The sequence below is a fragment of the Rhipicephalus sanguineus genome, chromosome 7 (assembly GCF_013339695.2).
Source record: "Rhipicephalus sanguineus isolate Rsan-2018 chromosome 7, BIME_Rsan_1.4, whole genome shotgun sequence".
Lineage (NCBI taxonomy): Eukaryota > Metazoa > Arthropoda > Arachnida > Ixodida > Ixodidae > Rhipicephalus > Rhipicephalus sanguineus.
Genome location: NC_051182.1, coordinates 105,206,107 through 105,231,857, shown reverse-complemented (window position 1 = coordinate 105,231,857; position 25,751 = coordinate 105,206,107). Strand labels below are relative to the sequence as shown.

General features: G+C 45.2%; 2 protein-coding genes across 2 annotated transcripts in view; one reads left to right on the top strand and one right to left on the bottom strand.

The window, feature by feature from the left end:
• Positions 1-1,663: 1,663 nt before the first annotated feature.
• LOC119399698 (60S ribosomal protein L10) lies at positions 1,664-10,786 on the bottom strand. Its single transcript, XM_037666530.2, has 5 exons — positions 10,604-10,786; positions 10,425-10,483; positions 8,533-8,779; positions 4,997-5,159; positions 1,664-1,878 (listed from the first exon to the last, which is right to left on the bottom strand). Exons 1-5 carry the CDS (start codon positions 10,624-10,626, stop codon positions 1,708-1,710), a joined length of 663 nt encoding a protein of 220 aa, XP_037522458.1. The 5' UTR covers positions 10,627-10,786; the 3' UTR covers positions 1,664-1,707.
• A 1,316-nt stretch (positions 10,787-12,102) lies between these two features.
• The window catches only part of LOC119399695 (sorting nexin-29), a 41,925-nt gene continuing 28,276 nt past the window's right edge, over positions 12,103-25,751 (top strand). Inside the window, 7 exon segments of the mRNA XM_049417816.1 lie at positions 12,103-12,353; positions 12,860-12,921; positions 13,186-13,238; positions 13,504-13,581; positions 14,515-14,570; positions 22,163-22,337; positions 25,461-25,531. Of these exon segments, the coding sequence (XP_049273773.1) occupies positions 12,347-12,353; positions 12,860-12,921; positions 13,186-13,238; positions 13,504-13,581; positions 14,515-14,570; positions 22,163-22,337; positions 25,461-25,531 (502 nt within the window). The 5' untranslated portion in view covers positions 12,103-12,346.

Genomic DNA, 25,751 nt, shown 5'->3' with positions numbered 1-25,751 from the left:
CCCACTCCGCAGCTTCGCCCACCTCCGCAGCTTCGCCCACTCATCATCATTCACTCCGTGCATATGCTGTGATTTTTTTTACAGGTGGGATTTCCAAATGTAAAGTTCTGCACAGCATAGTGCTTAAAGGGCCCTTCACCAGGCCACATAACAAATTTTAGTTAGACGCTGGAAGTTGTTGTGTGCCGAATGAAGAGAAGTATGCTGAAAGAATTTTTCAAATCGGTTCATTACGAGCTGAGAAAAACAATAACTTGTAGCGGCGCGAAACCATGATGCGAGGAGGCGAGTTTAAAACCCTTGCCACTCGCCCCGTGTAGCTTTCGCAAGCCAAATCCCTTCCCTACCCTCTTCACTTGACACATACGCATGAACACGTCATGCGCATGCATCGTCATGTGCGCATGACGTGCCCGAGCCAGCCCGAGCACGCGAGCGGCGTTGCACGGCCCGCTACCTTTCTTTTATGTAGCGGCCGTGGGCGTTGTGCTGACGTTCTCTGTGGTGCACTGCCTGTTTCTGCGGGACGGGCATGAAAGCTGCGACATTTGTACGGGAACGAGAGTGGCGGTATCATGAGCCAGTGCCGCATTAACGTTTACTTGGACGCGGTATGAGCATAATGAGTGCTCGAACGCGCCAGAGCATTACTTTCGTTTCCAGGACTAGCGTCTGCTCAATGCGCCAACCGCGGGGACACGAACGCATGGGAAAGGGAGGCACATTAGCCCCGCACCTCGCTGCAATTCACGAAAAAAAATGGCGACGTCAAAGCACAGCAGTCTACTTAGAGGAGCGACGTCACAGCACTACCATCTACGTCGGGCAATTTTCTCATGTACATCATCCCCTCATTCTCTGGGCGCGCGCCCGCGAGAGGAAGGGCAAGCGGCGTTCAGCTTGAAATTTGACCCATTTCCGCGGCGCGTAGCGTTGCAAATTTTGGCAGACGTGATCGTGAACGCCCAGTGCATGCATTGCGTTCGTTAGCTCAAAATTGTCAAACCTGGTGAGGGGCCCTTTAAAATGCATGATGGTCCACACTGTTGGTGGAACACTCAACAGGGTTTTGCACACACACTGGCGTAGCTGGGAGGTTCAAGCCTTGTCACACAATTCATCGACGCTTGGTGCGATTCTACGTTTCTGCCACGCAATGGTACATGGATTAAGTAGAACACGCACTACACGACATTCATAGAGCAACAGTTTCAAACACTGGCGAGGCTGCGTGTTAGTACACCTTGCCACGCACAAGGCATGGGCTCAGTTCCCACTCGAACCGAAGATGTCTCGCTCACAACCGACGACGCAGACACCAGAATTTCTACGAAACGAGCTGTTTAAAGCTACCCCATTAAAATAGACTCTTTACCCCTTCTAAAATGTCAGCAAGAACGTCTCTTTACTTCCGGCTCAAAATTTTATGCTGCCAAGTTGGGATAGCAACACTTTGCAAACCTACGGGCAAACGAAACGTGCACCATTTTATCAAGCACGCAGCAAGTTTGAACCTGAGCTGCTGTTGCAAAGCAGCCATTGCAGCATGCAATACAGTGCATGAGGAAATAAATTATAATCAACATGAAAGCGCGCAGGCACAGCATTGCGTAACCGATCCTGCACAAAATCTGCGAAGTGATGGCAACAACGAGACATCAAGTGCAAGACAAGGAGGGTGTTTATTGTCTCTGTGACGGGCAGCGTCTACTCAAGGCCGCGCAGTTCCCTCTGGATTTTCATCCAGTTGTTGAGGGGACCATGACCACCACGGTAGTGGCAGTAGCAGCCGTCGGGCTTCAGGCGGCCATCGGCACGCATCTCCTCATACTCCTCGGCATCCCACTTGGTGAAGCCCCACTTCTTGGAGACATGCACCTGCAAAGAGAGAATTTGGAGATTGATCAGAGTTGAGCAGGCCACACAATGATATGTAAGGTATGATATTTGAGTTAGTGTTTTGCAAAAAAAAAAAAAAAACGGTTTTGAGCGGAACAAACACGTAACCAAAATACGTTTTACCAGTTTTCCGTTCAAGGAGAAGTTCGCATGGAAATTTCGGGAAGAACCAAATGAGTTGGCAACCGTAGCTGTATGTACGTACTAACTCAAGGGTTTCAGTCACACAGGCCATTGAGGAGAGGACATTCTCAGCGCTGAAACAGGTTTTATCAGAACAGCGGCCTCGCATATCGGAGTACACTTCATGATTTGCTGCTTCCGAGACTATACTAACTCCCTTGACACAGGGCATCCACATATCAGGGAATTCTTATGTCCCTTGTGAGAAAAGAAAAATACTGTATGTTTATCGTTACTTTAATGTCAAATTTTTTTTTTACGCAAATGGAAAGTTACGAATCGTAAAACAGCATTTGCAATGAAATCGTGAAACACCATCAGAGAGCATTGCCATGTATCAAAGCTTCTGCTTCTTGAGCAATCGCTGGAATAGGCGAAGGATTAGTTTGACTTCCAGTTGGCCAGCTTTACAACTCATATTTTGCTGGCACAGAAGAGCAGCTGTCTTCAGATCAAGTGGTCCATCCCAGGTAAAAGTTGGACAGCGCATGTATTACCAGTAGACCAGTGCGCATTTCATTTATGCCAGCAACAGATATTCTGTGTCCATGGGTCTTAACACAGACCTTGCATTGTACCACGGCTCTCTGGTACCGTCCGTGGAAAACAGAAAAGCCGTTTTTTAATGAAATCCAATGCACATCCGATTTAGAACGCGAAGCCAATTGTAGTCTCTTTGTAGAAACAAGTGGCGCGTTCAATTCAACATTTTCTAAAGGTGAGAATAAAGATTTGCTCACACCTACAATAAAATGCCTGGCTGTCATTTATTTTAAAAGTAATGTAATCTATGTTCCCTAGAGCAGCTGTTCCTTAGAGCAGCGCAGGCTTATTCAGGCGATCTGTGCCAATTTTTTTTAGAAAGGCTTGGTGTCACTGCCTGTATTTGTCATTTATACAATGCCCATATTGTACGAACAGATTACCATGATCCCCCCCAGGGCTGGGCAGAAATACTCAGAAAAGTATTCCGGATTACAGATATCGAAATACATTAATTGGAAGCCTAAAATACAGATACTGAGATACATTTGCCTTTAACGTAACGGGATATTTCGGATATACTTTTGCAATAAGACGAAAAAAGTATTCCGGAATACAGTTACAGCGATACAGATACTGGAATACTTTTTTTTTTAAATATGAAGGATGCTCATACTACGCAAAGACACTTATTAGTGCAGCATAATGTTGTAATTAAAAATACAGCGCATCGAAACGTTCAGTTCATTTATTTATTACAGTACCCTCAGCACCATTAAGACATTGCGGGGGAGGGGGGGGTGCACAAAGTACATAATTAGTAATAATGACATAATTACAAGTATCAAATGCACTAAAAATACACTATTTCACAGCAACAGTAACAAGAATTTGACACCGAAATCGACATACTTGGAGAACAAACTAAGCTATGCTAGAAATAGTACACCTTAAGCAAATCACTCGAATCACTAATGAACACCAGTGAATTGAGAAAAAGTATGTATTTACTTTGCACATAAGATCTGCTTTGCTGAGAAAGTTACTGTGTAGGCTTCTCAAATTGGCTGTCTTCTAACAGCGTCGGTTCAGCCTCAGCACAAGACTCACGAAAGAAAGAAAGTCTGTCTACCGCTGAAGGCGAGCACAAATTCGTGTTATAGTGAATAAATACCGCCTTCATAGCCAAATTGCCCTGCAGCGTGGCGATATCTCTTCTCAGGTCATCTAGATACCGAAACACTTCCGCCCTCACTTGGGTTGTTCTGACTGTTCAGAACCCGAAGTCTGTCCCCATTTTCGGAATCCTCAGCCGTCTGACCCTGTCGGCTTCAATGAAGCTGTCACCACCACCAACGCTACCAGCACCCATTTCAGAAAGCCACAACAGGCGAAGTCGGCTCCGGCGGTGGGGGAGCCTGCTACCACAAAAGACCGTTTCATGCATGGAATCAATTAGGAACGCACCCCGACATTGGAGAGGTGGCTGAAAGCGCGTCAAAGATAGCCATCTTATAGTCACTTCCGCCGCGACTACGGGAACTGCTTTTGGAAGTGCCGCCGCTTTGAGAACTGAACGCACTTGAAGCATTGCAAAGCCTGTTCCAAGACGGTATCCGCGCGGGGGGTCGCGAAGTAATGGCTTGCCACCCGAAAAAAATTAGGCGTGCTGCACTGACCTTGAGAGACAGCGATTTTCGTCGGCAGAGGCCGACAACACTGCCCCCGCGATTCTGCCGTCTGCGGCGTAGCGCGCTTTACCACATGGACCATTCTGTGCTTGAGGGGAAACCATCGCCTCCCTATCTCTCGGCGACCGGCGGCGCGCCTTTGCTTGTCTTGGCACAAAAAAAAAAAAAAAAAAAAACGGCATTCCCCCATTGGAAACACGCCTCAACTCATTTCCGACAAAAAAAAAAAAAAAAAAAACAATGTAACAAGATACCCGTGTCCTGCATAGTATCGCGATACAAGCGATACATCGTAAATGTATTTCACTACTGAGATACAAATACATTTTTCAAATGTATCTCGATACAGAAATACAGATACACAAAAGTATCTCTGAAATACTATCGCGATACTGCCCAGCCCTGATCCCCTCTAAGTCGCATAATCTAGGTTGCACCACAGGGGGAATCGACACGAGCGGCCTTGGCCGGACCAGCCACTGGGTATCCAGACAGGTTGGTGAAGGAGGGAGGGGTGAGGAGGTCCAGAGGTGGCTTAGTCGTCCCATCGAAGCGAAACCGTGACACGCCATGAAATGCGCACAAATTGCCTTCCAAAGCTGCTCTGGGGCAATGTCAGACAACCTTCAGTATCTGGTGCGGTTCGGCGTAGGCTTACATCAAAACAGCCCCATACATGGCATACCGCTCTTGCACATTGCCAAGAACAGCACTGAGTACAAAAAAAGACAAATGCTAACCTTCTGGCGGCCCGGGAACTTGAACTTGGCACGTCGCAGTGCTTCGATCACGTTCTCCTTATGCTGCTCCTTGGCACGCACGGACATGATCTTCTGTCCGATGTGCACCCGGGCAACGGTACCCTGGGGCTTGCCAAAGGCACCACGCATCCCTGTCTGGAGCCTGCAAAACAGAATAAAGACATCGGGCCCATTCTGAGCACCTTTGAAGTTGTATAATATCACCTCCCCTAAAAATAGAAGTTTTCTTTTTTTCCAGGCCCCATTTCCATCGATAGTTTGTTACAACCTAAATATCTGGCGAGCTTGCCATTCACCTGTGAGCAGTCTTGTTATTGGTTTCCGCTTGAACCGTAAGTACTTCACATATTAAGGGCTGAAGGTTCGTCGTTACTACCTAAAATATTATGTTTGGCTGAGCAACAATGCTAACATCCCCTGATGAAATCCACCATGACATTGAAGTTTCCTATTCAAAATGAGCAACACAAAAGTCTACTACAGTCAATGTAGATCTTTTGGACTGTCTAGGGACCACGAAATGTCGGCACTAGAAGCGTTGAACCTATGAAGAATTCGCGCTGGTCGGCTACATGCAGCTATCTCAGTTTGCGCAGCCGCAAACACAGAATGCAGTGAGATCAGTTCATCACGCACGATAGTCATACGAGGCTAGGAAGAAGAGATGGGCAGCTGCATGGCAAAGCAGTGCGGGAGACCATTCACATCTGATACTTCGGATATATGGATTAACCCCTTCAGGGTTTTCGCCGTACATGTACGGCAGAAGCTTCCTGGTACCAAAGGGTTTTCGTCGTACATGTACGGCATAGCGTTTATTTTTAAAACGCGCGCCTTTTTTGATCATTTCTCTTGTTTGGCCTGTGCTTCAACACTTCGGGAATATGTGGAATTTTTTTCATGCGCCGATGTCTCTCCGTTGTATTTTTTTTTTCGCTTCCCAACACGGCGTGCCGCCTATCGCTTGCCCATCCGAGCGCGTTCGCGGTGCAGCTGGTTTAAAGTGCGCGCCTTTTTCGATGATTTCTCTTGCTTGGCATGTGCTGCCACGCTTCGGGAATACGTGGAATTTTTTTCATGCGCCGATGTCTCTCCGTTGTTGCTTTTTTTATGCTTCGCAAAATGGCGCGCCGGCTATCGCTTGCGCAACCGAGAGCGCCCGCGGCGCGGTTTGGTTTCAAACGCGCGCCTTCTCCCATTTCTCTTGCTTGGAATGTGCTGCCACGCTTCGGGAATACGTGTAATTTTTTTAATGCGGCAATGTCTCCCCGTCTTTTTTTGTTTTCTTTTTCAAAGAGGCGCGGCGGCTTGTAGTCTCGCATCAGAACGCGCGCACGCTGTCCGGCTCGTTTCGGTTTCGTCCTTCGGGTGGTTTTCGCTTCTTGCGCCCGCAAAGCTGATGGCTGTTTGGTTTCTAATCTCTCAAAGGGTGACCGCTTGTTACTCTCTCATTTATTGCACCCCGGCGCGCGATTACATCTGTTTCCGCGCGGCGCTAAGTTACACAAACGACGCCGCCGTGATTGCGTTTCCTGTTTTGGGTTCTCGGAAAAACTAACTACGTCTTGTTGGCGATAAGACGAAGTATTACTGTAGCTTTTTCACTCGTTTTGCTTTCCGGACGGGCGCAGAACCATAGAGTTTTCTTCCGTGCGCTCACTGACGCAGTTCGCTCACGCTATGGAAGCGCGCGTCGGTTGCGCTGCTGCCGGTGAGTCGAGCAGCGATTCTTCCGATGCGGACTATTCCCCAATTGCCGATCAGAATGTGATTCATTGGATTTCAGTTCGTCAGACGAGCATTTTTTGACGAGTTCAGACTCCGATGACGATCAAGGAGCGACATCTCAAACGCGTGCGCGGGGAGCCATGCTTCAAAGACTATCACACGCTGAAAAGTTTTTAGTGTTAGAGCACGAGCGTTTTTAACCGGAAACGTACTCTGGTGCGCTTCTTTTTGTATGTTTGTGAGCTATCTTTAATACACTGCATAATTTTTATTCATAAAAAACGGTGAAGCTTTTTTTTTAGGATTCTGCTTGATTTTACTACGAATAAACCATATGTATGTAGCAACAAAACTGATTTTTTTGTCACTTTACGGTCACGAAAAAAATTTTAGACAATTTTTTTCTTAAATAGAATCGTCTGAAGAATTTATTTCAGCAATAAAAAAATTACACAATTTTGGACTGGATTTCGCGAAAAAATTCGACCCTCAAAGGGTTAATTGAGAGTATGTACTATATATACAGACGTCGCGGGAATCACTGTTCTGCGCCATGAAGTGCGCCGAAAGACTAGAAATGCCAGGAGAATATTGCGCTCGCTTTTTGTATTTTCGGAGGCCGGTGAGGGGCCCTTTATGTCCTGAGCACACATCACAAGAAGCTACACATGCATCACGTACAGATGCCTTGTACTTCCGGAAAAGGGCAGTAGTGCTGACACAATTTATTTCTGCCGCCCCCTTCTTTCAAACACGTTCAAGCCCTTTTTGCCAGGCTTTTAAAATGGTCTGCTCATGATACAAAGCTCTTGCACAGCCACCTCAATGCACTTGTACAAAATAAAAATTGTCGAGCGTTTCAGGTTCCTTTTAATCTGATCTGCATATTGTATTCATGTGAAAATTGTTTGGAAAGCCCTGTACTTGGGCCTATCCTCACTGGCATGGGACTTTTTTTTTTTTGCGCGACATGGAATGAGTGCAGTCACATAAGGAGACGGAAAGCGTAAAATTATACAGTTTAAACTTGATCTAACGAAACAAGATTTTACAAATTTCCCAATTGGGCTAACAAAGAAATTTACATTCGCCAGCAGGTACCCATAGAGTTCAATGTTGTCATCAACTCAGATTAACGAAGCTGCCAGGGCCCTGAACTCGATTCAATGAAGTTTTTCCGGAAATGAGCAAAAATGCAGTAATTTATTTCAAACTTTCACACAGGCAGCCTTTCTTCGGTCGTGCGCTGTAAAGCTATCGCGTTAAAACATCTAGCCATTCTAGTCCTGACATTTTATGTTGACGAGGCTGCATGCAGCAGTTGGTAGCTCTTTTACAATTCAGATGGCACTGAGCTGTAGTGGTTCGTCATCCCAGCAAGTACTCCCACAGGAACACTGTGGTTGCTTTTGTTATTTAAGGATTGATGCAACGGCACTTATCGTCCCCATGGAGCTTTTTTGCTCTGCCTGCTCAAACATTATTTACATTCGTTCTGTATGAATATTGGCAGCTTGTCGTAGCTTTGACCGTCCAGCTCGCCTGTACCTAATACAGTAAACCAACATATAACGAATTCTTGGGAATACTGAACAGTTGTTAGAATCCCCTGTAAAACATTTGAAATGTCAAATAGCCTACACATTATATAACAATTTTGTAATCAGCTTCAGATGAGATATATCCTGGTTCAACTAATTTCGTACATTCTCACACACTCTAGCAGGATACTACGACCAAACCAAGCCTTGCTCGAAAGAGGATACGAGGCAAACAACAAAACGCACCTATCAGCACCAGCGCATGACAACATTTTGTTGATTCGGATGACGTGGAAGGGGTGAAGTCTCATCCGGAGGTGGAAAGCGTCCTTGCCGCAGGTCTTGACGAGGTACTTGTTGGCGCAGATGCGGCCAGCCTCCAGCGCCTCGGACGAGATTTGCTCAAACTCCTTGGAGATGAGGTGCACACACAGTGGGAACTCGTCCACTCGCGCCTTCTTGCGGCCCAAGTCGAAGATACGGATCTTCGGGTCTGCACAGAGGCGGAAAAAACGGCGCAACAGTTCAGCAACACCGAACTGGATCGTTAGTTAAATCAGGTTTTACAGCGCAAAAGAGACTACAGCTATGCTACATCAGCCATAAGCCACTAGATAATAAGAGCTACGCTATTCTAAAGCTCACTTAAAAAAGCCAGTTGTCGTGAAAGGGGCCCCGAAACACTAGTAAGCATCGAATGGCTTCATTATAGGAGTTCATTGCCCGCCCCATGAATCAACCGCTGCAAATTTTTTTTGGAATCCGTCAAGTATGTGCAGAGTTGGACAACATTTGTTGCACACTGGAAGCTACACGGGGAAAAGAAGCTTTGTCAAGAGCACGTCATAACCTTGAGCACTTTTTCTTGGAACGTGTGGCTTACTTTCAGTGTGCAGGTGCGCACGTGGCGGCCTCTGGTGGTGGCCACGGTAACTATGCAGCTCACAATGCTCTAATCAGACCATAGCCATGAAATTTGGGTATATGGCACGGTCATTCTGGTATATGGCATCATTTGTAGGAAGAACTGAGAACCATTTCTAGCGGACTGAGAATTGTATAAATTCCAAGCCGCATGCTGCCCTATAATGTTTGGCTCGAGTGTTCTCAGGAGCCTCGACTGCCAATCGGCAGCATCATCCAACTAACGACCGTAAGCACGGGTGCGCCCTGCAAGATTAATTACAAAATGTTTTTCGAAAGCTAGTTAGAGATCCTACGGCACCCTGACATCAGAGCATGGTACGCATGCGTCGCATGTGCATGCAAGACCATGAAATGACCGCAATACGGTACCTAACATCGCAACTAGCCGTGATGGTGCCAGATACCATGTTCGTCTAATTGACGCTATAGCCTGACATTGCACTAGTGTCGACTTTAGAGAGTGCGTCAGGCAAAAATTGACTCTAATGCCAAGATTAAATATGTTAGCAATTACTGAGCTCCATACTTGCTCACAGCCACCCCTGTATACAAATTTGTATGGCCGAGAACCAGTGCCTCATCTTACAATTGCGCTTACAGCCAGGTTTGCAAGCAGTGAATTTATATTTCAAATCCACAAAAAACTTGACTATCCAGATGTGCAATAAAAGGCGAGGCCATTTATTCGCACCACTACCAACTTTTGCAGGCACTGAACCGGTAAACGTACCTCTGCTTCCACGTGGGCTGTATAATATCCTTGACTGACAACTATTCAAATAAGGCAATCCAGCTAATTGCCTCTCTCTATCGGCCACGCACACCGAATTTACACTCGATACGGAGTTGTCCACTGCCGATATCGCTCTGCATGCCACGAAAAACCTGAAGTCGTGAGCAACGGCAGCGCTTCGCCTCACATGGTTAGGAAGTTCCTTGAAATGTAGCGCCTTTTCAAGCAATGTTCTAGGCAATTATGCTTGTCGGAAGTTACCAAAGAAGCATTCCAGACTACACATGCAACGCCACGAACTGGACAGTTCTAAGCATCAGACCGCGAAGAAAGGCTAATAAGAGCAACACGTTACACAAGCTGCTAACCAAGTCGTAACGGAAGTAATTTCTTGCGTGCAATGCTGTAACTAGCAACGACTGCACGATAAAAACGCTACGATTTCATTGACAGCTAGGCCTCGTGCCGGATTACTCACCGGGTACACCACGACAGAACCGTGACTTGGGGTACGGCTTGTTCTTGCAGTAGCGGTAACTACGAAACGAATACAAAAGAATATATTAGAAACACTCGGCGACACTGTCACTCATTCTGTGCAGGATTACACGAACCAGCGAAATTCCTTAATACGGCATGACATGGAATGCTACGTACCATCTCGCGGGTCGGCGACCCATCTTGCTGGCTGAAGTGCCTGAAAACGACAAAGAAGGGCGAAACAATCACTAAATCGCGTTCTACATCATAGTAATGGAATATCGTGATTCGTATTAAGCTATTCTACGACCAGATTCGGCGATTAAATAAGCCGATTAAGTTAGATTTATCGAACTCTCAAGGAACGCACGAGCGTACAGCTTACCGAGCAAGAGGTGAAAAGAAACGGAAGCACAACGGCGCCCCCTGCCTCGTTTTCCCAACTTTGGCTAGATAAAACTAGGCTTGGATTTATGCGCATTTCAAACTGGTTTCGGTTTCGCTCTTTTTTCAAGTGCTGCTGAACGTCAGCCGCGCTAGCCGCGCAGTGATACTCGCACCTGAAGACCCAAAAGGGTCTCCTGGATCAAGCCGGGCGAGCAGCGGCGGCCACTGGTGTCCTGGAATGGGGAACCCACCCTTGAAATTTCCCTTCCTTTTATTTTTATTTATTTTTCTTTCTTCTTCTGATTAATAAACGTTGTATCCATCCATCGCGCCTGAAAGCATGCACTTTCCAGTTTCGAACTAAATTATCTACGCAAACGACCTTGAACAAATACAAATGGCTTTGCTAAAGCAGTAACGTCCTACACTGTGGAAGTGAGCAGCCCACTAGTGTACAATCAGTGGAACAGCCACACAGCTACATCAAGGCAAATTTGTTCCTTGCCGTTCATCTTGCACGTTCATGTTATTCCGCTTACTTGTTTGTGACTGTGTCAGCCTGCACGATTAAGTTTTGCTATGATGAATCCTGACCAATTATCTCAACTTCTGCCGTTCTTTTCTTGAAGAACTGAATTTGTATTCAATAAAGAAAGAAACACACATTTCCGAAGAATACACACATGTAGCTAAACGGTAGGTTCAGTTCGCCGTTATTAACTCTACAAATAGTTCGGAGTCACCATAAACAGCTCACACGGACATGCTTCAAACATTAGACCTCCGTGAAAAAAAAAAAAAAAAAAAAACATTTGAGAAGGATTTCACACGTTTCAGAGGGTTTACCGTTTTCAGGGACATATAAATGCTCACTCGAAGTATTTGACCGGGTTCCCGCTAACCGAGGATGATTAATCCTTCCAGGCCGATCACGCAAATGTTCTCTTTTTTTCTTTATTTTTTCCAGGACATCTAGAGCAACATAGCAACTAGCCACTTCAGTCGCGCTCCTCCTCAAGTCCACAGCTCGTGGGATCATTCATTGCCTGCACGTAAAACAGATCGATACGGGCAGAGCATAAGTGGCAATAAGGACCGTACGGGGGGGCAGCAGAGTCAACAAAAGCCGACGATTGATTAGTCACGACGTCCAGCAGCGCAACGAAAGCGCGGCCGCTACCACAAGAGCGGCCAGCGCATTGATTTTGTTGATTCCAGAGGTTGTCGTCTGTGGCCGAAAACAGCGCTGCAGTCGCTAGCGATGTGCTCCTCTCTCCGCTCTCGCCGTGTGTGGGGTGATGTGGGAAGCGATCGTGGGGAGGTGTTTGCGAAATATCTTCTCTCCGTTGTGCGATTTTCGTCCGTCGTGATGGACTCCGGGACGGAGGCGTAATCTTGCGCCACGCGTTATCGGCGAGATAATTATTTCCCGCGTGCTCGTTCGTCAACGTGCAGCCGAGGGAAACATCATGTGCGCGCAAAGCCGCTGACGGGACGAAGCGAAAACGCCGCGGCTGCACGGTCTCTTCGACAATGAGCGGTGAGATCTCCTGTCTTTACTTTGATTTCCATACAAACGCAGCCTGGTGTTTCTAGTAACCCGATGCAACTCCGGACGCGCTGCACGAAAGATACCCGAGTCGTTGCGTTCGCGAAGTCAGGGGGGGAGTATCGTTTCGCGCTGCTTGGCTCTGCCCGTAGATGTAGTACGATTCGCGTCTCAGTACTGTCTTTCGAATCGCGGTGTTGTGTGTCTTCCGAAGGGGTGGACTTCATACAGCGCTTCTTCACCGCCGCGCGATCTCTAATTCTTCCAAGCTCCGGTCTTTTCTCTGACGGCACGCGGCACGAAAAATATGCGTAAGCATGGTTTCGCTTCGGCCGTCTCTTTTGAGAGCGGATGTATGCATGTCAAGCGAAGCGCGCACCTTTCAGTTTTTACGACGCGCGATGTCTCTTTGTATGGTGTTCCTCCTGTACTGTTTCTGACGTTTTGTGTCGCATCCCTGTGGTGTGCATCTTTTTTTTTTTTTCTGCGTGTTTCAGAGGATACGAGTCCTTCGGATCGTCAGATCCTGCTCTCCCGTTTGCTGGACGCCGTTAAACAGGTGACCTGACCGCGCGGGCGGGAATTCCCCGTACCATCCATTCTCTGTTACCGAGTTCGTTGACTCTTGCGTGGAATATTCCCAGCATATATTGTCATTGTGTGAGATTTTCACTGTGTGAAGTGTCTAGCGTGTGATGACTAGTTGCAAACGTACACGTAATGACGGCGAGCTTTCCGAGCACGTGCTTACATCGCTGTGGGCAGTTATCCAGCAATCGAGTGACGTACTTACAACCTGACCCGATCGTTCTGTGGTGCGCAGTGCCAGATCCGCTTCGGGGGACGCAAGGAACTTGCCACGGAGAGCGATAGCAGGTGCGTTTCGTCACGCGTACTAGTCCTGTCACTTTCCAATGTTGCAACGTTGTGCGTGTTTTTATATTTGTTCCTTTCTGTTGGCAACGCGTTGCTACGCTCTCTGAACATCTGGCACGTGAGCGGCCTGTACTTGATAACTTTCTTTTTAACTAGCGAATGTGCAGCTGCTTGCATGCCTTCGCGACAGTGACATTTACGGCGCGTCAGGCCGGTTATATCTTAGTTTCGCTTATGGTTGTTTTTGTTTTGGCTCCCGTCACAGGGTTGTCAACCTGTGCACGCAGTTCGAGGCCGTCCTGCAGCATGGGATGAAAAAATCCAAAGGATTGAGCTCGATCAGGTGACTATATTACTTTCTTTTACATCATTTGTCCATGTTTGTTGTTGTAATTGTAATCAAATTTCTATCGACTCATGATGAAATCGTGAGTATATAAATGCCAGTGAGACCTGTTAAAGTTTATCGCACCGAGACATTGTCCTGTGGCTTGAATTCTTGTTTATCCATCTTGTGTACTGTATAGACCTTGTTTAACCTTACCTGGCTTTCAATTTCGCTAGCATTAATTTTCTCATTGTTGAATCGGCAGCCTGTGCGACATGACATGGTCTATTTTCATCAGTTCTTCCATTCTATTATCAACAATTGCCAGAGGTTCGATGCATCACTGGTTGATCTTTTATTAACCGTTTCAGGCAATAAAGCATTCCCACAAAATTCCAGGAGTAGCGAGTTACACCGTGGCCTAATTTTCTCTTATGAAGTTGCGTTCCTCTCATTTGATTGGTTAAACTACTCTATTGGTACTGACTGATTGTCTTTTCATTTTACTTGATTAGATGAAACACTATGGGCGTAGTAAGCATGGGAGCTGCCTGTGTGACCAATCATTGCCAGACATCAGCAAAGGCTGCAGTGGCATTTTCAGTTTTGTATTTCAAAAACTTTCTGTTTTATAAAGTACTGCACCATGCTATCCACACCTGTGATTCTTAAAACTAGTCCCTTTTTTTTTCAGGTATCTTCACTTAATTTGTCATTTGTACAGCATGCAGAGCATTCTTTCTATAGCATGCTTTTACATTGATATATTTCATAAAATGGTGCGGTGTAGCTTGGAATCAAGCCATAGGGGTTTTTCAAAGTAGCGTGTTTCAGTTGAAATTGAAGGGACAGCGGCACTTGCCGCATGTTTTGGAATATTCAAACATCTAGGTGCCCTTGTCATCTGACTGACAAAAACCCCATGACACATTTCTCCAAAACTTGCAGGCAAGTCTCAGAGATTGTCAAGGGCTTGAATCTCTGGAACAGCGACTCTGACTACGGTAAGAATGCTTCCTCGTTTAATTGTTTAGCCATTGAAAGCTTGCTGCCATGGCAGCTCAACAGCACTGCTATGCACAAAGATGTGGGTTCAATTCCCGGCCAGGGTGGCCTTATTTTAAAGGGGGCATTATGCAAAAGTACGCACATGCTTAGATTGACGTGCACGTTAAGTCACCCCAGGTAGTAAATACTAATTCACAATACTCGAACACCGTATGCCTTGTAGTAATTGTATTGCGGCTTTGACACATTAAACCCGAGAACTAATCTCCTTAAGTATAGTACAAGGAAAAAATGGAAATTATTTGTTTATTTTTTAATACTGTTGAATGATACTGGGAAGTGCTTAGTGTTCAATCGATAATTGATCCAAGAAAAGATACTTATTGATCACGTTAAATATTTTTATTGATGACCAACATTTCCTATGTAAGGTGTCATGCATACCTGTTTCAGTGCTTGCATATGAAGCACTGCAGAGATAGCCAACTAAACAGTACTATGGGACAAAAAGCTATGGACAGTGACTCAACGTGACCTGCTGCTTTTTTTTTAGTTCAGCGTACATCACTCACTTCTCCCGTTTTAACCTCAGAGTGACGCACTAGCAGTCAGCAGCCCGTTATCAGCGAAGGCCACGTGTGAGCTGTCAATAACAATCGTGTGTTTGCCGGACTAATGACGACTTGCGCCTATTCAAAGGTAGCCGAGTGCCCGCGCCCCACGTTATCTTATCGGTGCAAACATTTACAGCAGGCAACAAAATCTTCTACGGTTTTGGCAAACAAAACATGTCATGCACACCTGTCAGTTTGGGGCTGCTTTGCGACGGTCGAGCTTCGTCAAGTTTAAATTTTTGTGGAGTTGGCTGTCCGTTGCCTTGACGACAAGGACAAAACACATTGCTTTGGATCAAGGAACGTGTTATTTTCTTGCTGCCATTTCTTGTGCTCATGTTTACTTTGTTGTCGTTGACTTGTGGAGGTGTTTTTGTCACTTCGACAACCCTTGCAGTGAGAGATTTTGTGCTGTGAGAGCTTTTGTGCACGAATATTCACCGAGGAGCCGGACAAATAAATAGGACTTATAGAATTTAACTTAATCCCGTTGCTAGAATATCAGGGGTGTGGTATATGTTTTCTAATATTAATATGTAATGTACTATATATCAGTGCTAGTGGATCACATGGAATGACAACAGGAACACAAACAACAAAACTGTGAACATCATTACTTTAACTTAAGTGATGCTAATTTCTCTTTTTCAAAATATTGCTCTTATTTATGCCTTTATTGGTGTTATTTGAAGCTTTTTCTAGCAGAAATGCTTAGTTTCTAAAACCTTTTCTAGTAGAAAGGAGGACAGTCTTGATGGTCTTTCTGTGAATGAACTTGATGTTTTTTTTCTTTTTTTTTCAAATACTAGTCGTTTAAGACAATTTGTGTTCTTTAAAAAATCGTTGCATAGTGGACTTGTCTTTTCTAAATGTTGTAAGGAAAAATAACAACTTCAGGCAAAACAATAGCAAATATGGTGCAGGAAAACTGTCACCTCCCTGTGGAATTCATTGTTAGGTTAGGTTATGTCACTGAGATGTCCTGTGTCGTTAACAACCAAACGTAGCAAGCGAAACTTCACCAAGAGCATTCTCCCTCCAGCTTTTATTCTTTTTTTTTTTTGTCACAGAATGACCCATTTTGTTGCATACTTACTTTTGCTTGCCAAACGGCAACAAAGTGTTGGCACGACTTGTTTGCTCCGAGTACGTGCACCTGTTTTCATCTACTGTCGCTGCCATTAAAAGCATTAATTCCTCTTCAAAATGCTGTAACATCCCTGATTTGTCAGCACTTGTGTAACTTTTGTACCATTTTATGATTTCTGTCGTAACTGTCATTTATATTGTGTTTATTACCATTGTAAGCATTCATTGCCCCAATTCCCCCTGGCATTGAGGGAAATTGAATGAATGAATGAACGAACGAACGAACGAACGAACGAATGAATACTGCTATCTTTGTTTTTGCCGCTTGTTCATTTGACCTAAAACGTGACAGTCACAGAAAATGATGTGGCTGCTATTGTGAGTTACGGAAAAGGAATGCACAGTGCACTGAACTCTAAAAGAAAAAATGGAAAAAGAAAAGAAGAAAAAAGGGACATACCCATAAATCAGTATGAAGGTAGACAGCAGTGCAGTCTTGCAGCGTGTCTGTAGCGACTCTGCCAGCTGCGAACCGCGGGCTCTGTACGTCTACCCTCTGCAGCTGAGCTATGAAAACATCGATGTTGGCAGGCTCTAGCCAGCAGTGTGTGCTTAGTCTGTTCTGATTCTCTTGTAATGTGTTCCCACTCCGAGAGAGCTGTGCCCCAGCGTTGTCGTGTAAGTGTGCTCGTCTGGTGATATCGTTTGTAGCATTAACAAAGTGCGCAAAAGGCATGGTGCAATTCTTTCGATGTCATGGAAGCCTGTGCCGCTTATCCAGAAGCTGGATTTATGGATGCGAATTGGATTAGGATAGCAGTTAGGGTGAGTTGGCTGAAGTGAATGCAGTCTAAAGCAATGATCTGTGGGAAGCATTAAATTGAATTGAGTGTGGGAAACAAGGAATTCATTAAAGCAGAGGTCCTGTGAGGCTGTTCAGCTTGTTGAATAATTTTAGATCGCAGTATTCAGTCGTAAAGGAAGTATGCCTGCCTGCACAAAGCTTTGTTGCCCACCGCATTCCATCTTGTGCTTTTGAACGTAGCTGTTTTAGTGTCTTAAAACTTGATACCGGCGTGATGCCTTGGTGCATTGTTATTGTTAGTGCTCTGTTTGCATCCCCTCATTGGCTGCTTCGTTATGACCAATACAAAGAAAAGCTTTTCCAGTTACGTTCAACATAATTGGATCAGTGCTTCCCAGCTTAAGCCTGTGACTTTCTGGGATCAATGTTTGACCTGATTCTTTGTAGATACCGATATTGCTCAATGTTGACAATAAGTCTAATGTAACAGCATTCATTATTCATCTGAATTACGAACTAGGGAAGCTTTCGCATTGCTTCCATTACAAATGATGGTCCATAATGCTGTCGTATGTCGTAATGTGTCATTACATATGAAAGGTGGTAATGCTGATGTACAGAATTTAGTGACACCGTTGTGTAAAAGTTTGTAATAGTGTTATAAGTTGGTGCAGAAGTCACCAACTCTGGCAAGGTATTTAGTCACTTTGATGTGAATTTTACGTTATAAGAAGTTTGTGCACATTTTTTTTAGCCATAAAACCTTTCTAAACAGCTAGTCAATTGCCCTGGTAAAATTTATGTTGTGGCTTCGGCTTAGTTTGATGCTTTGTCACCATGGTATAACCAAGGAGGATATGGGCACCAATATTAATCTCAGAATTTAAATCTGTTCATTAAAAATAGAAGAACCTCATCTAGGAACATTCAAGACGTTAGAAATTATAAGAAAGTCATCATCATTACCATTTCGTAACTTTTTCTTTTCATTTTTTTAATGGAGCAGTTGGTGCCACAACCTAGTAAATTTACCCAAGAAGGTTACTTGTAATGGCTAGTAACGCTGTGCTTAAACTCAGTAATACAATCAACGGAATTTCGATCTGCACATATTCATTTGCAGAGGCACAATTCTCAGTCATTTTCGTTACGACTTGCCTGCTAATGCCACAGTTTAGTAAACGGCGCGGTATTTCGAAAACTAAGCACTCCGCTTTAGCACGAGGCCCTCCCAAAGCAAGCTTCAAGCCTTCATTATAATTGGAAGAAATATCGGCAACCATCGTCAGCTAATCTACCAAGGTTGCGGGACAGTGACCCATGCTAATCGATCGTTAGCGATTCTTAGAAGTCTTACCTCACTGCATACAACCTTGGAAGCCAAGGGCTTAAACTGAGGTGTGACGCGCAGTGCGGCTATCTCGACATCACGTTAATGCTTACATGGCGAAAGTGGACTCGTGACGCGAGAGCGCTGATAACACGGCTTTAGAAGCTCCACACTCGTGACATCGACGCACTGATAAGCAGAGTCTAAAACAATGGAGATGCACTGTCAAGTTGCGACGGTTTGCGAGGCTTCTGAGCGGCGCACGCCTTTGTTGCGTCCTGGTACGTGCCTCCTGCGGGCGTCGTCCTTTTTCTTATCGTTTCGAAGTGTTGCGGCGTCGCACTCACATGACGTTTGTAAGGTCGCAGTGTATTGCAGAGGAGCTCTCAGTAATTATGTTATCAGTACTTCAGCACTGATACACTGTGAATGAGTTTTTCTTGTTTTCTTGGAATACTCCCTTTGTGCACATTTTGTTGTTAGTGTTCAGTAATTGCAGTGACAGATTGTGCCTTACAACCGTGCTTTTGTTGTGTTAATCAGATCATGTAGCCATAGAACTTGCATCCAATACAATAGTGGAGTCACATCGTCCTTATGGAATAACCCCTGCAGTGCGGTTTTCGGTGTGTATTGTATACAGTGACGTTAATTGATCTCTTTACTTTGCGGTAACATTTTACACTGTATGTTTATCTACCTATTTTATCTTCGCTCAACTCGAACAGGGCAAATTCTGCACCAAGCTTAACACAAACGCCTTTTACATACGCTTTCGTAACAGTAATTTCAACCGATGTGTCTTTCAATAGTAAAAATGTCATCACGAACGTTATTTATTTATTTATTTATTTATTTATTTGTAAATACTGCCAATCCCAAAGGGATCATAGCAGGAGGGCATATACAGTAGTTGAATACAAAATAACACAAATTGTGATACAATGGAAACAACAAATAATTACAAAGAAAGTGCAACACAAGAGCGATTAGTGGTATGTGCATATGAAGAAAATAGGCTCGCATAATAAGACCATAGTCAAGGGAAGGAAAAAAAAGAAACATGGAAAAAAAAAACATTTTGAGACCATGGTGTAAGCATTTTAACATAGTAGAGCTTTAGCGCGAGGCGACAAATGCATCCTGTGGGGCTTCAGGTATTGGAAAAGAAAAAAAAAATAAGAGCAGAAAATGCATTAAGAAAAAAAAAACAGGTGACAGGTGCAGTTTCATACATCAATAGGAGGGTGGAAAGACAGAACTATCTAACAGGATTATGGGGAGCACGTTTTTGTGATGGTACTGAACGAACAGTTCCATTTCACATTGTCGTCATTTTTTCATATTTACAGGCACCATGCCATAAATATGAAAATCTGCTTCAATTACCTCATTGCACAAAGGATTAATCAGTGTTGTAGAGAAATGAATCACACATTCCTACTTATAGCAGAACACAATGGCTTTATGAGCATTAGAACGTCAGTGGATTTCTTTTGTTTTGTTTACTTGTCCCAGGTGAGTTTTAGCCTACATTGCCGTGACCTCAATTTTTCACTGTTATCAGCGGCAATCCGTGCGTTCATGCTTGTATGCCCTTCGGCCAGAGCCAGTGATGGATTAGTCTTGATGGAGATAGTCCTGTTCTGTTGTATTGAATGTTTCCTTTATTCTTTTATGGATTGCAAGTGTTGGCAACAAGAACGTTGTATCAACAGCTTCCCCCACGATGCTATATTATTCAGTGAAGGGTATCATTCGGTTAAGAGAGATGGTTCAGCTGTGTGGCAGTTTGCGGCCTAATGTGGGCCAGTCAGTTGTAATGAAAGCATATTGATTTAATAGATAAACAATAAAGCGGAGCGAAAACATGAATCGTATTTCTCATAGTCTAATGTATTGACTGTATAAAATGGTCTCCTGGTGTTCACGAGCATTTCTGGGGAACATAACAAATTGGTGTAGCAAAGGGGATGGCTGTTTAGGTATTACGCTCAAACCTTGATATAATGAACGCGGATATAACGAATTATCAGTTATAACGAAGAAAATGAAAAATAGTCTTGTCATAGTTACAGTGTTATGAATGCACGTTTTTAACGAATTTGCAAATATAACGAAGTTATTTTCGTGTCGTATGTGACTGTCATAGTGAGGTTACAGTATACTTTGTTTTCTGTTTTGGTTTTCTTTTTTTTTTTCTGTCCTTGAAATGTGGTGCATGCAAACACCCTTACTTGTCATCACTCTTGCTGGACGATATTTAAAGGTATTTAAGCGTTTTCTGTAAAAACAGTTGTAATTGTATACTCGTGTGCACCTCTAATTTTCTTGTGTCCTGTCCTCCCACACAGTTAAATGAAAACACACTTCCGAATGGCAAAGCGGTTTAGTTCATACTGTATTATTAGAAACTTAAAACACAAGTAACATGCAAGATGAAATCTTTTCCTGTTTCTTTGTCTTACTTCCTTGCTGTGCTCTAAGTTTTTCCAACCCATAGCTCATTTTTGCACATTCAGACTCAAACCTGTGGTGATCATGCAACTTGTTGAATTGGTAGTCGGTGACTCGGGACTCAGAAGTCGGCGACTAAATGGGTGTCGGTGACCTCACATGATTCGGTAAATCGGTAGTCGTTGGGTGACTGAGCCGGGAGTCTGTGGCTAATTGGGTGTCGGTGACCACATATGACTTGGTGAACTGGTAGTCGGTGATTAAATGGGTGACAGTGAGCACACATGATTCGGTAAATCGGTAGTCGTTGGGTGACTGCATGGGGAGTCGGGAGTCTGTGGCTAATTGGGTGTCGGTGACCACACATGACTTGGTGAATTGGTAGTCGGTGACTACATGGGGAATCGGTGACTCGGGAGTAAGGAGTCTGTGACTAAATTTGGGGTCTGTGACCACATATGACTTAATGATTTTTTAGTCGGTCAGTCTCTACCTGGGGAGTCGGTGATTTGGGAGTTGGGAGTCGATAACTAACAGGGTGTCAGTGACCACATGACTGTTAATCAAGAGTCGGCAAACTGACTTATAAGCAGGTTTGCTGGCATGTGGCCAGGACTGCAGTCTACACCTCTTAAAGGGGCCCTGCAACATTTTTCCAAGTAGCCATTGAATGGCTTCATTAACGGAGTTTATTGCCTTATGAATCAACCGCCGCAAAAGTACGAGCAGGGTTACAGAGCTTTGTCGCACGCTGTGATTGCTTTCTCTCTTCTCTCGTCCTGAGGAGCGCGCTGGAAGCTAAGCAGGGAGGGATGTCATGGGAAAAGAAGTTACATCGTGCATGCGTCAGGACCTTGAACACTTTTTCTTTCTTTTTTTTCTTCGGACACGCGGCTTACTTTCAGTGTGATCGAGAGCGCGCGCGCAGGCATGTGGCGGTTTCCTGTGGCGGCCACGGTAACTGTGCAGCTCACGATGCTCGAATCAGCCAATGGCTGTGAATTTGGGTACATGGCGCGGTCATTGGGTACATGGCATCATTCCTAGAAAGAAGAGGGAACGATTTCTAGCTGACTTTGAGAATTAATTGTAAATTCCAGGCTGTGTGCTGCGCTGTAACAATTGGCTCGCGTGTCCTCGAGAGCCTCGACTACCGATCGGCAGTGTTTTCTGACCATGCTGAAAAAATGTTGCAGGGCCCCTTTGACGTGCTTTATGAGTCCTAGTGAACCATCAGAAGTGCTGGGGAAGTGAGCATTGATGCGTCTAATTTTAGCCATTGTCACATCACAGTGTTCTGGCACTACGTGCGGACCCACCTGACCAAGCACGAGCTGGAGCGGTACCTGGTGCTACGGCACGTCAACACCGACGAGGGCCGCGGGCGGGCCTGGCTGCGGTCCGCGCTCAACGAGCACGCCCTCGAGCGGTACATGCACATGCTCGTCGGCGATCCTGCGCACATCAGGTGTGCCATATGCTCTGTTCCGCATCCTCGTGCTGTACAGCACATGGGTGGTTTGAATGCAGCCTTGTTAGTGGCTGTACTAGAGGGGCACTAAAGAAAAAAATGTCTTCTTTCATATTACAAATTACCCGTTCTCAATGTCGAAAGCACTACCTTTGCAGTGACAAGACACTCAGTAAGCCAGAAAACACAAGAAAAGGAAACACCGGTGGAGTAACTTGTGTCGGAGGATACTGCCTTGAGGATCCCGCACCAAGCTGCCATAATGTGCATAGATTCCAACAGTGTCTGCTGGGGCCTATATATTTCTTTATTGCTGGAAATGAATTACATTGTGTTCTAAGGGATCCAGAAACCTAACATGGCAAGTTATATGCAACGTTTATTTAGCCAATATGGCTAAAACAAAAAAACAACAACAAAACATTGAAATCTGTAGTGTCTGACATTCAGTTGCTGAGGCCTTAATGCGATAGAAGAAAAAAAAAGAGCCTAAAAATAGTCTATTGTAATGAAATTAATGACAACAAAGTTTGCAGGAAACTTATTTAGCAGTCTAGACTGATTTAGTGTTTCACTTAAGTGTTCCTTTAAGCATCGTGCACTAATCAAAACAGCTTGTACCGTGTGCTCAAGGTATTTGTGAAAGCGGTTGTGGATCTGTGCAGAAAAACGAATACTCGGATTGTATACTTTGTCATCATCGACACCTTTGTCACCTTATACCTGGGCTCATTACCAACAGTGAGTCTAGCATCCACATAATATAGAAAACACACAGAAGATGTCTGTGTTGCAAGAAATGGTCATTGTTATTATGCACTGCCTGATACAGTATGAGCTTTAAGATGTTCTGCTGATGATGATGATCAAAACTTTATTTCACCCAAAAGAGGGGACCGACCCAGAGATCGGTTACGCTGCTTAGAGGAGGTCAGCGGGAATGCCTTGGGACGCCGCGGCCTCCAATGCGCGTGAGATTACCCGGCGTTGCTGTGCCGAGTCGGTGGTACGCAGAAGGGACTCCCACGTATCTTCTGTGTGTGAAGCGTCAGCGTACTGTGGGCACGTCCACGCCATGTGTATAAGGGTGGCTGACTGTGAGCAGTATCTGCAGTGTGGTGTCACGAGGTGTGGGTATACCTTGCTATAAAGCCAGGGGTTGGGAAAGACACCCGTCTGAAGCTTGCGCCACAGGACGGCATCACGTCGGGGGAGGTCTTTATGAGCTGGAGGGTAGTGGAGACGGCCTAGTCTGTAGTGCTGTAAAATGTCTGTGTAAGTAAACAAAGGAGTTTGTTTTTCGCAGGCCTGCGAGGGCGAAGAATGGGAAGTGTGAGGCGTAAGGAACTCCACCCGGTAGTTGAGATCTCGGGCGAGAGTGTGTGCCTGCAGATTTCCACTAAGAGATTCATGGGCCGGGGCCCAGATAAGAAGGCGAGGTGAGGTAGGGGGGGTGTGGTCCTTTATGATTGAGTATGCCTGTGTAGAGATACGGCCCGCGTCAAAATTTCGGATGGCGAGTTGGGAATCGCTTACGATCACCTTGGTTGTACGGTCGGTCATTGCCAAAGCAATGGCAACCTCTTCAGCAACTGTTATATCGGTGGAGTGAATTACACTGCATGCCGTGCTCCAACCGCGGTGTGGGGCCAGGGCGACAGCCACCATTGTTGAACGATGTGGGTGCCGAGAGGCGTCTGTGTAGGTGACATTGGGGCGACTTGCGAAACGTTTCTGTAGTTGGCGCGCACGGTCGGCCCTGCGATCCGCGTGATGTTCGGGGTGCATGTGTTTGGGGAGTGGAGGAATACAGAGGCTGAGTCGTTGAGCTGTCGGTATGTCTTGGTAAGTGGTGGCCGCCCGCATGGGGATGAGTCCAATTTGGTGCAATACAGCGCGTCCCGCATGCGTGAGTGAGAGTCGCTGGTACTGGGACGTGAGGGTAGCTTCGATAAGCTCGTTGACCGTGTTCGACACCCCAAGGGCCATAAGTTTGGAGGTAGAAGTGGACATTGGGAGTCCTAAGGCGGTCTTGTATGCCTTGCGAAGCGAAGCATCGAGGCGATCGAGATCAGCGCGCGTAAGGCGGAGGTAGGGGGCCACGTAGGTGACGCGTGTGCAGACAAATGCCTGAACCAGCCGAAGAAGGTTGGATTCGCGCATGCCTGCGTGCTTGTTGGCAACCCGCTTGAGAAGGCGACCAATTTGGATGGCAGATTGGTCGATTCGCTGAAGAGCGGTGGAGTTGCCACCATTGGCCTGTAGGTGCAGTCCTAGGATGCGGATGTGATCTGTTTGAGGGATTTGCATCCCCTGTACTTGGAGATGGAAAGAGACCTGTTTAGGTTTGCGTCCCTGTGATGGAATAACAATGTACTCGGATTTGGTTGCCGAGCAGGACAGGCCAACCGTAGAGAGATAGCTGCCCACGCGGTCGATGGCTGTTTGTAGGGTTTCTTCGATTTGGCCGTCGCTACCTCGTGTAACCCACAGCGTGAGGTCATCTGCATAGAGTGTGTGATGCAGATTTGGGATATCAGCCACATTCACTCATTGATGCTCAGGATGGTTTCAGTGGACACTTTCTCAATATCAGTGACATATTCTGCAGAATACATGTAATTTCGCTCCAACTAATCGTTTCTTTTGATGTAGCAGTTGCCATGTTCCAAAATAACTTGATAAATGACTGATACACCCTGATATCAGGTGATACACACCTGATAAATGACTCATGAGGTTGAGTCACTGGCATCCAAACATTGGACAGCAATAACGGTGAATTTGGAATTGGCTTCTGCCGAGGGTTGGTTGGTTGACTGATTGATCGATTGATTGATTGATTGATTGATTCATTCATTCATTCATTCATTCATTCATTCATTCATTTGTTCATTAATACAGGAGGATGTCCAAAAGTTGAGAAAACTAGCAACTGACAGCATAGTGTCTGTTAATGCATAATTAGCTGCAAAGCAATAACTGCAGAATTAAAAAGTAGCATTGCAAGTAAGTAGGAAAATTAGACATCTGGAATATATAATCTCAAGTACAGAGAAACAAATTACTATTGTACACAATGCGAGGTCACAGTGAGGTTTGCTGTGCTATTGCCTGCAGCCAATTCTACGAGGACACTGCCTTCCTGATGGACCAGGAAAAAAGCAGCATGCTTCCCACCATGTCGGCAGGTGAGTCGGCTCATTTTGATATATCAGTTATAATGAACAAAATGCTTACGTTTGTTGCTTTGTGGCATAAACTAACGTGAATGAGACAATGAAAGTAGTTTTCAGGTGTTTGCGTTTCATTTGCCTTTTAGCTTTTCCATCCATTGCCAGAGATAGTTGTTGGTGGGCACATAGTGGTACTGTGAGTGCCTCCTGTTTTTGCGTTTAAGCGTCTCGCAAC